This window comes from Typopeltis vanoorti, chromosome 2 (genome assembly GCF_054136105.1).
Source record: "Typopeltis vanoorti isolate ZY-2024b chromosome 2, IOZ_Tvanoo_1.0, whole genome shotgun sequence".
Lineage (NCBI taxonomy): Eukaryota > Metazoa > Arthropoda > Arachnida > Uropygi > Thelyphonidae > Typopeltis > Typopeltis vanoorti.
The window spans coordinates 153,534,400-153,546,636 of NC_143550.1; the positions used below are offsets into that span (position 1 = coordinate 153,534,400).

At 33.9% G+C, this 12,237-nt stretch overlaps 1 protein-coding gene across 1 annotated transcript in view; it reads left to right on the top strand.

The window, feature by feature from the left end:
* LOC150109540 (uncharacterized) overlaps positions 1-12,237 on the top strand; it is a 74,945-nt gene that overhangs the window by 32,001 nt on the left and 30,707 nt on the right. The window contains exon 8 of the mRNA XM_090402609.1: positions 9,205-9,466. Within this exon, the coding sequence (XP_090258735.1) occupies positions 9,205-9,466 (262 nt within the window). The remainder of the gene's footprint in view (positions 1-9,204; positions 9,467-12,237) is intronic.

Sequence of the window (12,237 nt, forward strand, 5' to 3'; positions counted from 1 at the left end):
TCTATATGTGCTAATTAATTGTCATTATTTTTTTAATTAAATCAAACTAAGTTTTGATAGTTAAATATTCTTACATCGAAATGTTCATTTATTGGTTAATATTTATTCGAAACACTTTGAAATGCAATAAAGATTTTGTGTGATTTGAAACTTGTTTCTTTTTCTCGACAATATTATGACGTTTTTTTTTCCAAATTTTTTTAATCCTCAAATGTTCTTCATGGGGTTAATAATCTGTTAAAAAGCAATACAATTGAAATATTTTCATAGCACGCAGTGGAGCGTGGTAGCTCTGAAGCCGACCATCTCACTTGAGCATGTTTCAACATATGGTTTGATGTGACGTCATCGCATGATTTTTGAACAAAAAAAAAAGGTAAAAACTATTCTTAATTGATATAAGGAATTGTGAAGTGCTCGTGAGAACCCTCGACAACGTAACAAGCATCTTCAACTGATTGTAGTACCAATGGGAATGATTTATTAGGATACTAGGACCTAGTAGGATGTTTTATTTGATTAGACCAAGGCTGGCTTTACTGTGAACATAACCGCGAAGTTTTATTATTTATTTATTTATTTTTTTTTGAGTAAATAACATTGAGAGGTCTCTACAGCATTTTTTCCGGAGGTTTTTCTGAGAAGCCAAAAGCGTTAGGTTCGTAATAATTTTATTTTATTTTATTATTTTTTTTTTTCTATTATTACAATGCCTTTCCCTATGTGATGCTTTCAATATTCTGTCTCTCCTCGTAACATGGCGATGTTTATTTTTTTTTTTCAGGTTCTTTCGATGGTTCCCCAACCAAACATTACGGTCCCTTTCACCACCGACAGAAGCCGTGGGCCAAACACGAATGCGACGTGTGCCACCGACGCTACATCAGCCAAAGGAACCTCCGCCAACACCTGAAACTGCACAAGAACGTGCGCGAAAAATTCCGTTGCGATGTTTGCGAACGAGATTTCACTTCTTCCAGTTACTTGAAACTGCACGCGAAGATGCACGTGGCGATCGTCAAGCCGTTTCGGTGCGACACGTGCTCGCAAGAATTCACGTTCAAGAACAGCCTCGTGCGCCATCAGAGACGAACTTCTCATCGCTAGCGACGAGATGAACGGCATCGGACCGAGATTAACTGAACTTTGGAGGAGCTAAAGAATTCGAACATTTTTGTGCAGGTGTGCGTGCGCGCGCGCGCGATGAATTTCTCGTTGCGTAGCCAGGGATGAACCAATCTCAGATACAACACAGCAACGTCAATCCCCCTCCCCTGCAGTCGGTTCAGGGCTTTTACGGCTATTTCTCCGAGTTGTATTTGTTTTCAATTATCTGTAACGCAATAAAAAAAATGTTGTGTAATCGTGAAAGGTCCGTTTCTGCTTAATATCAACATTTCTGGAAATATTTTGGTTAATTCATTATTTTTCATATTATTTAAGCAAACGTTAATACGAGAAAATCTTTCATATTCATTTCATTTTTAGTTTACTGAGAATATTCTTGGTCTTAGTTCATGAATCACGTGTTCACTGCATCATTCAGGATCATGCGCAGTGTATTACTCGCACTTTCAAGGATTTATTCGATGTTTATAAGCCTCTTCTTTGTTTATAAAGCGTGAACGACGTGTTGTTTGATTAAGAACAGAAATGTAATTTTCAATATTTTGTTTTCTTGATTTTTTTTTTTTTTTTTTATTAATTATGAGAAGAAAGCGTAATCCACAAGTTATATTTCTGGCTCCTGTTGTCATGGAAACGAAATACACACGTGACTATTTGGACGTATTTTTATTGAATAGTATTTCGAAGCTTGAACTGTAGCCCAATAATATTCCTGAAGATCTAAGACGATGTACTTATAAAAGTACAAGTATCTTCAAATGGATGTCTTGTGATCGGAGGCATTAATGCAGTGAATGAGACCGGTTACACCCATACCACCAACCCCTTAATCCAACTTTGGAATCTGGTTCTAACTCTGGGGAAAGTTTTTAGAATATTTTGGGGAGGATATTATGGAGAAAATTGACATCCAACCACCAATAAATCTTCTATATATTAGTATTCTTTTATGTTATATACAGGGTGGTTCAAAATTCCACGTACAAACTTTGAGGGGAGGTACAGAACATCAAAATCAACCGTATTCACATAGGAAAGCATGACGGAAACGCCACCCGAAAGTGATAGGTGGCGCTGTTCGTCAGCGCTCCAGGTGAGCAATTGGGGCTTCCTCATTTAAGCTTTCGACGTCGTACGAAGAACATGCGTCGTTTTACGAATGCTGAGATGGCAGACATGCACCTCGTTTACCATATTATGTATCCAACTACTATTGAACTGTTCAGTTACGTCTAATAAAGTTTTTTTACACTACTTTTCGCCTTGTGTTATTTCTGTATCTTTGTGTCCCTGGTAGTACCTTCCGGTGGCGTATCCGGTCATGCTTTCCTATGTGAATATGGTTGATTTTGATGTTCTCTACCTCCCCTCAAAGTGTGTACGTGGAATTTTGAACCATCCTGTAGAATAAGATGTTTCATTTTTAGGTGTTTTGATTTTGAAGGCGAAATGCGAGACAGTTCATCTTCAACAAGTATTAGACATATCTTATGAATTTAGCAGTTGAAGAAAATATAGATAAACATGCAGCATCCTAAGGGATTCTACTGTTAAAACCTTAATGTAACGTAGAAATACTCCTAAAGATCACGTGATATGTGCTATAACACATGTCAAACGGGAGGATGCAAACTCTAAACCTTTTTTTTTTTATATAGAATTTAAAAAAATATAAGATATTTTTATTTGTGCATTAACTTCTGATTCATGGTTTTACTGTTAACCAGAATATGTCATTTAATTCTTAGTTGTTTCACCGGTTTGTCTCTGTGTGACACCGTCATGTGTTTCGTTTTAGGTGCCCCTTTCGGGTTTCAAAGGACAGCCTACGGAACACTCCGTGCTCGCCCGAAAAAGCCCCAAGCGAAATATCAATGCGACGTGTGCCTACAACGATACTCGAGGAAATCAAGACTCAGAGAACACACGAAACTCCATTCGATTCAGGATTTTTTTCGTTGCGAGACTTGTCGCCGTAATTTTGCAACTGCCAGAAATCTTAAGGTGCATATGGGAAGACATATGGATGTCAGAGAGACGTTTCGTTGTGGCGCGTGCCTGAGCGAATTCACCCGTAAAAGCAGTCTGGTAAAACATCAGAAAACGGTGTGTCGAACTTAGTGATGAAAAACCTTAAGGTCCATGTTATTACCGAAACCCTTAGGGGTTAAAATTATAACAATACAGAATGCAAAACAATGAATAACAGTGTATTATTCATTGTTGTAGAGTAGTTCCCGAAAAAACTGCTGACGTGTAGTACACTTCAAAGTTTTGTACAGTGTTCAGTTAACAATAATGCTAACAATGAATTTAATTATTAATAGGTAACAATGTTTTGTTTATTATTAAGAATAATTAAACTAGTTTGAATATATTCGTGTAAGAAAAATGTATCGTTCGAAGACAGTATCGTTATTATTTGTTGTTATTGTGATCGCATTCATGAATTTATGCAAATTAATTTTTTTTTTGATGTATTAGTGTTTCAACAATATTTTGAACAGTGAATTGAAGCAATTTATTTTTTAAGTAGGATTATTTTGACATTTTATTTCAAATTTACAAGCAACTTGTACTGAAATGTACAAGGATTTTTTTTTTTACATTTTTTTAATTTTTTTTTTTTTTTTTTTTTTTTTTTTTTTTTTTTTTTTGCACAAGGTATTTCCAGTACAAGGAAACGTACAATTTTGTAAAAAATATTTTTCGGGAAATGTACAAATTTTATTTTAGAAATATTTTTTCTTTTAAACAAATAAATATTTCAAAATATCAGATTCTTTACGTTGTGGATATGCAAATAGCACTGGAGTAGAATGTATAACAACAATTCTTTGATCATAGCAATATTATTTAAACCTATATTGTTGTGTTTTTATTCCAGTTTATTAATTCCATTGTTTAAATGAATTGTACACTTAACAATGTATGGTACTTTACAATAAAGAAAAATGAAACATACAATAGGAATTACTAGCTTTTAATTGCTAGGATACCATTTCATATAAAGTCGTCTGTTGAAATGTACAAGGTTAATTACTGATTTTCTATTTTGATTGTAGCAGGATTATCTCCCTTAAGTTGTAGATTTCAGCCAAAGTATATTGATTTTTCATTCACATTTCTAATTCTTTATTCATATTGTTGTACGAGGTCTATACATTTAGAAAGGCTTCGTTCATTTTTTTTTTTTAATAATCGGAAATCGCAGTCATCCTTGAATGGAATATACAAGAAAGTTTTTCGTGTGCTACAGTCGATGTTATTGTTGTAAAAATGGTTAGAAATAAAATGCGAATAAGTTTCCGGATAAGTTATATTCTTCCTTAAAAATTGTATTTTTCAATATAATCTTTTCAAACCAATTTTTTCCAGATTTATTTTCTTATTTTATTACTGTTTACTTATTAAACGCTATGTTTAAACAAATGTAAGCTTGAGAGGGACTTAGAACTCGTGATTTTCATTTTGAAAATAAATTACTAATTTTTATGCATTATATTTCTTTTCAGTAAGTTGGAGTCTCACATTTTAAGCGAATAATAGTTCATTATTTATTTATTTATTATTTTCGTTGCACTGATTATGGTAAGTAACTTGACAACTGTTTTGGAAGTTATATATTTGAGGTTATATAGTTATTCATATTTAGGAGCGTAAAATGTTACGTTTATTGTCAATTATAAACTGTATTAATGAATTTATAAAATAAATGGAAATCATACATCAATTATTTTTAATGTTTTTAGGAACTAATTCCACCGCTCTTGTGTTGGTGGGGTTGCTGACTTTCTACCAGTTGTCTTTTGCGTATCTCTTTCTTGCTTAGAGCGCTAATCTCGCTGCATTGCTTTGTGTCAGCTACGGCGTGTGGTCGATTCAAGGTCAATGTGCCATTTTAGTGCTTGGGAGTTCTAAACGATGGTTAGTATGTGTGTATTGGGATTCGCTTCGCTGTGGGAAAAGACGCCAAGGTTCTGTGAAAGAAACTTTCGTGTGTATGTCAGGAGAGATTGTAGTATCAGCACACGTGTATTTCAAAAAAAAAAAAAAAAAAAAAAAAAAAAACATCTAAATAAATATTTAGCTAGAAGTGGTACTAATACGTTTCCAAAAAAAAAAAGCCTCTTTTTTTTTTTTCGAAAATCAACTTTCCTTTGAAACTGCATATTTACACGTCTTGATCAGCCTATAACTCTACAAGCGATTTTTTTTTGCCTTAATATAATTGAAGTAATCGATTTAGAATTTTTAAAGGTGTTGCTATTTTTTTTTTAGAATTTTCGAAATTATTTTCAAAATTTAAAATATTTTATCAAATCAAAGGTAAAATATAAATTACACGATTATTTCTAAATAAAAATAAAACAAAACAATGACATTGATAAACCGTGTAAAATCAGTATACACCATGAGGCATCAAGAACATTAATTGAACTGAGAAAATAAACGATGTACACAAAGAAAATGAAGCATCGATACAACTATACAAAAAGGGGGAGCGAGGGAATCAACTACCACGTAGTTGTTCATCGCATTCAACCCCCCCCCTCCCCATATTATCCTTTAATGTTCCCTTTTCTGCATGTGCGAAAATAAGTAGACGTCAGTTTCCTGCGAGGTCCCCGATTTCGCTGCGGTCTTGTACAATAAAAAACCGAATAGCGCATTTCTCCACGGGTGTCCAAAACCAAGAACGAACGCTTTTTCTGAAGATGCAGACGAATCGGCTTGTGGCAATTTGTATAGCTGACGATTTCGAGTAGAAAGCAAGGACACATTCAAATTTTCGAATCGCTCGCTAAGGGATTACATGGTAGCACTTAACAGGATAAAAGACAAAAAAGGCTGCGCTAAGCGAATCGTACTTGAAGGAAGCTCTTTTCGTGAAGGAATAAAGTTGCAAACTTGGATGTCTTGTAAGTCTCAAAGATATCATCTAGATGATGTCTCATCATCTGAGCATAGTTACGCTGATTCCTCGACAAACTGTGGCAAGACGTCAAGTAAGCCTATACACTGGAAGATCTGTAGTGCGTCCTTTATCCACTTTATCTACTCCTTATAATCGCGAGAATGTTCTTGAAAGGGGATGGATACTGCGGTGCTTGGGGTCATGACGTGGGGGAAGCGTTGTGCTTCATGAACGCTCAAGTGCTGGAAAAGGAAATATGCTTGATGAACGATACTGAAACGAAGTTTTTCAACATTATGTTCGATTGTTCTGGGGTGCTGTAGGTGAAGAATTCATTTTCACGTATGACAATGCCACACCACATAGTACATGAGCAGTGGAGATAGTTCTGGAGTCCGACGATATTAGTCGGATTGAGTGGCCAGCACACTCCCCAGATTTCAACCCCATAGAACAAGTTTGGGACGCAATAGGGAGACGTATTGCTGCTCGAAATTTCCCTCCAGATAACAAACAAGGCCTTACCTCGCTCTGAAGGAGGAGTGGGCCCATTTGCTTCAAGAACTGAATCACTTGGTGCTTAGCATGGCACGATGTTGTGAGAGCTGCATCGCAGTTCAAGATGGACATAGCCCATATTGAAATGTCTCTTTGCATAGTTTTCTGTTAGCACTGTACATTAATTCCTTAATTATGTCCTTAGGAAATTTGTAACTTTTGCGAAAAATGTATCTTTTGGACTCCATTGTATTTTTCATAAGCTGATTTCTTCCAGTTTGCATCTTAAATAGATCGAGTTGGAGTCTTAGGTATACTAAAGAAAATAAGTCCTGAATGACTACGTTTATTTCCCACTTTCTCCGAGTAAAACGTACTCAGCAACAGAGGATTATCAGAGTTGGCAACATTGGCGATCTGGAATTTTCCCAGATTTGTGTTAGAAATTTGATTCAAATGGTTAGTGAAACAGAGAAGTCAGCAGGTGCTACTTTTCAAAAGTAGTTTGTAAATAAAGGTGAGTAAAATTACAATTGTTTTGTGAGAGTTTAATATGAATATATATATTGAATAATGTATCTAAACCACTGACTAATATTTAAATATGACATGCACCCTCCCTCAGTGAAATTTTTAAAAAGATCACAATAACTTATTAGCAGTGCTATCTAACATACATACAACTCTGTTAACCTGAACGATATCTCGTTTTTTTTTTTTTTTTTTTTTTTAGGTTCTCATTTTGGTGCTCAAAATAGAAATAGGGACGAGTTCATTACCGACAGAAACATTGGGCCAAACATCGATGCCAAACTTGTCATTGACATTACACCACTGAAAGATACCTTTTTAAATGCGTTCATTGTTGAAGTTCATTGTTAAAGATTAATTTCATTATTCGTCTCTGTCACGAGCTTGAACTGAAATGTAAATGACTAACAATTGCTGTTGTTAGGATACGGATTATAACTCGCTAGTTGAAATCTGCAGCAATGTATGGATTTTAATTGTGTATACGTGTATGCTTGCCGAGAGCTCAATGTTACTTATTCTTGATTTTAAACGTAATTTTATTTATGATTATATATATATAATTTAAAATTAAAAAATATAAATATATTTAATTTAAAATTAAAATGCTTTTTTTTAGATTCTTGTTCTACGCTTCAAGATCCAATTCTGCTCCCGAGAATTCCACATGCTTTTCATTACAGTTGCAAACTGTGCTGCAAAGACTTCTCCAGTGCGGGCAACCTTAAAAAACATATGATAATGCACAGAGAAGTGCGAGAAATATTTCACTGCCATACATGTGCAAGGGATTTCTATACCAAGGGCACTCTGGTGCAACACCAAGAAGCTTATTCTCATTTTTAGTTACGACAGCAGCGATATGACTCGTAATTCTATTGTTATATTTTTTCTTATTTTTTTTTAACTTTTCAACGCAAGCAAAAGTGATGCCATGGGCTTATTTTTTTAAGGAATTGATTGTTTCAGTTTTGCCGTATAATTCGATGTAATTTTGTATGAATTATTCAAGATAAATAAATAGTATTCGAAATTTAAAATGTTTACTTTTTCCTTCTTTAGTAGTAGCGCAGTTTATTTGATTTTGGATTTAAAATTGTATATTATTAGCCGAGTTGTGAAATATTTATTAATAACTTCACTTATAAATTTTATATTATGAATTTTTCTTCCTACATTTCAATTATTGATTTGTAACATTTTCTCCCGCGTCATCTTTAACAAGGTATTTTTTAAATTTAATTTTCCAGATTCCAGTGCCCTTCTTCCGAAGACCAATTACGGGCCAGTGCACAATCGCCAAAAACCGTGGGCAAAATATCATTGCGATATATGCCAACGACGCTACACCACACAACGCTATTACAGACAGCATCTGAAGCTCCATAAAAATACCCGAGAAGTGTTTCCTTGTAAAGTGTGCCACCGAGATTTCTCCACTTCAGGCAACCTTAAAAGGCATATGGAAAGACACATGGACGTCAGGAAGGTGTATCGATGCAGCACGTGCTTGCGAGATTTCACACATAAGACTAGCCTCATAAGACATCAAAAACATTTATCCCATTGATAACCTAAAAGAAGTGTCTAGTGCAATATTAAAATTCAGATGCAGATTGGCAGTTTAAAGTGTTTCCCGCAAGAGGGCGTGATCTATTTTTGTAATAACGGAAACCTCTGCAAGCATTGTTATTAAGATGAAGTTAATATAAAAAAAACGAATACTTTTTTGCATTTTTATTTACTTAATTTTAATATCATTATTTTGGTTTATTATTACCATTTATTAGTTGTGTTTCATTTGATTTATTCGTTTCATATATTTTATTCCTTTTTTAAAATTAAATCAAATAAATGAAATATATATAATATTGTTTTAAATTTTGATATTTATTTATATAATTTAAATTTATTTCAATGATTTCATTTTCTAAAATTTTTTAGAAAATTTGTTTGCCACACCAAAATTATTCTACGATACAGAATGTATATATTTGAAAATATCCAGTGATCGTTAACATATAAGTTATATTTCATTGTTGTTGTACTAAATACTAAATAAATCAGCTTTATGGAAAATTTGTGTTCGTGGTTCTTTGTGATTGTGAATAGCTATCTTTATTTTTAAGGTTCTCCTTTGGTTCTTGAAGAGGTGCAGTACGGACCCGTTCACAATCGCCAGAAGCCGTGGGCAAAATATCGTTGCGAAGTTTGTCACCGATGCTACACCACTAAAAAGTATCTTAAACAACACTTAGGACTGCATAAAAACGTGCGCGAAGTGTTTCCTTGCAATGTATGCAACCGAGATTTTTCAACTCCTGGCAACTTGAAATCTCACATGAAGATGCACGTGGATGTAAGAGAAAGATTTCGTTGTAGCACGTGCTGGCAAGAATTCACATTGAAAAGCAGTCTGTTGCGTCACCAGAGGAGACTTCACAATTAGGCATGATTTTTTTTTTTTTTTTTTTTTTTGTGCTCGCTCTCATTATTAATCAAAATATTGATAGTTCCTAGATGGTTGCCTATCAAAGCTTTATATTGTTACCAAAAGGCTTTTTGTTTAGGGATATTGTTGACGTTAGAAAATGATGTATAACGACAATAAAAAAAAATATTTTATTGTTATCAGTTGATAAGTACTCGATTTTTATTAAAATTTGAACTGTTCTGTCAATTAAACAAACAAACAAAAAAAAACATTTGTAAAAACAATAAATCTCTGAAATAACTTAATTCAAAATAATATGAAAACGATGTTGAATTTGAGAAAAAAAAAAGATGTTTTTCTCTCTTTCTAAACACATTTTGCTATATTTATCATAATAAAAAAAATTGAATTTCTTTAATTGGTTACAAATAAAATTTTTACTTCAGATGTTAATAAAAAAAAAAAAAAATCAGCTTTTATTCCCTTATAGGGATTAGGCGAGGCTGTTTATGTCTTATCTAACTTTGTTTATAAATAAAATAAATTGTTATTAGATTGAATAGATTATTAAATAAAATTTTTAAAAAATGTGTCACGTTTATATATTTAATTTTTATGCAAATAAAAATTTAATAAATTATTAATACTATCTCCAGGTAAGTTCAAATTTGTATTCTTTATACTACATTGAAAATGTCAATTCACGATAATTTAAAAATTAGAAATTTAATTTAAAAAAATTTAAACTTTAGAAATTAGACCTAGCCCACTGTTGGTATTTTAAGGGCGGATCCATTCTGTTTTGTAAGCATTGGTAAGTCGCAGTTCATAGCATTTATTTTAAATGCCACTTCTGTTGAATACGTTTATGTTTATTCCCTTATGTATGTGTATTTATATGTATATTAATTGAATTATAAAAAAAATGAGGAAAATGCATCGAGTCGGATTGGTCAGCCAAGGTGAGAAAAAAATTATTGTAATATTTTGTAGGTGTCGCTAGTGAGGATCGTATTAGGTAACGTAGAAGGTGTGTGTGATGCTAACTTATTTTATTAACAAAAGTGCGTGCATTTCTTTTTTTTATTTTATTTTATTTGTTTATTAATCCGTTTATTTTATAGTCTTTCTTAATACCTTTTCATTTATTTATTTATTTTGTGTACGTAGATTTTAACGTTATTTCTTCCTTAGATTCTTATTTCATCTCCAAGAAGCACACCATGCACTGCTTCACATGGCGTGGATCGGAGCGTGGTTATCCAACAGGTCTCAGAGAATGACGTATGGAGGCTTGTTGAACCTGAGGGAATGAGGATGATTGGAGTTAACAGTGGACACTGAGTTACAAGTACTAAGCAAGTACACCTTACGGGACCCCCTCCTTCAATGAGCCGAGCCCTGACTCCCTGGTAGTGCCTATATAATAATAATTATTATAATGAGAATTTTTAACTTTCTGTAAATTTGAATATGAAGAGGATCTGTTGGTGTGGGTCAACAATGAAATCCAAATGACAAATCGCAGAAGCTGCTCTTACAAGAATGTTTCACGCGTGACACTAATTACGTCGATTGTTACTAACAATGGTCCAAGATAGTAGGGTGAGAGCCTGGGCTTACGTAACAATTTACGGAGGGTTACGAGAACAAATGGCAGCTCAGTGTTACGGTGCTTTTGATAAAGGAAGAACAATCCTTCGTGTAAGAATTATAACCGAGTTCCGCCATGACTGCAAGTTTCTTCGAGTATTGAACCTTTCCAACACGTAATTTTTTCAAACTACTTCGCCCCTTCGATAACAGGGATGGCGGTGTCACACCGAGCGATGAAAATCATCTACGACATTTACCTGTTGAGGGTAGGGGACATATAAAATACTGCAAAATATTATGGGGGGAAATGTTATCAGTAAATCAATTAGTTTACAGATAATTATCAAATGAAAGCTTTTACCATCGTAAGCCAATTACATTTCGCTTTTAGGACTTCGATGCTTTTTTCGGACCAAATAATACGGTCCCGTACACAGCCGACAGAAGCCGTGGGCGAAGCATCATTGCAAAGTGTGCAACCGACGCTACATCCCCCCTCTTCTTTAAAGAATCTCAGACAACACTCAGAACTGCACAAAAACGAAAGAGAAGTGTTCCTTGCAAAGTTTGCCGTCAACATTTCTCCACCTCCTTGAAGAGGCACGTGGCGATGCATGCGGAAGTGCGCCAAACATTTAACTGCGACACGTGCTTAAGTGAGTTGACGTCGAAGGCCCATCTCAACCGACATCAGAAAAGGTTTTGCCATTGAATGAAGTAAGCTAGAATATGACCGAAGAGTTGTGGGGGGACGTAAATGGAATTTTTGGACTTCCAGCAACAAACTCTCATAATGTCTGGTTTTAGCCTTTTATGGTATTATACTAGCCTTCGATTAGCCTTAACAAATTTATCGCTTTTAGCCTTTTATAATTTATTATGTCAGCCTTAAGAAATTTATCTTTTAAGCCTTTTGTGTATTATATTAGACTTAGGAAATTTATCTTTTTTTTTGCTCTTTATGATTTATTTTTTATTTTGGAATTCATTTTTCTTTTTTACATATATAATTTATTGTTTTCACTTTCATAACTTCTCACTTTATCATTTAGGATTTATTGTTTCAAAATTTACGAAGGAAATTCTGACCAGTCCCAAACCTAAATCTTTTATTGCTTTTTTGCTTGTGCCT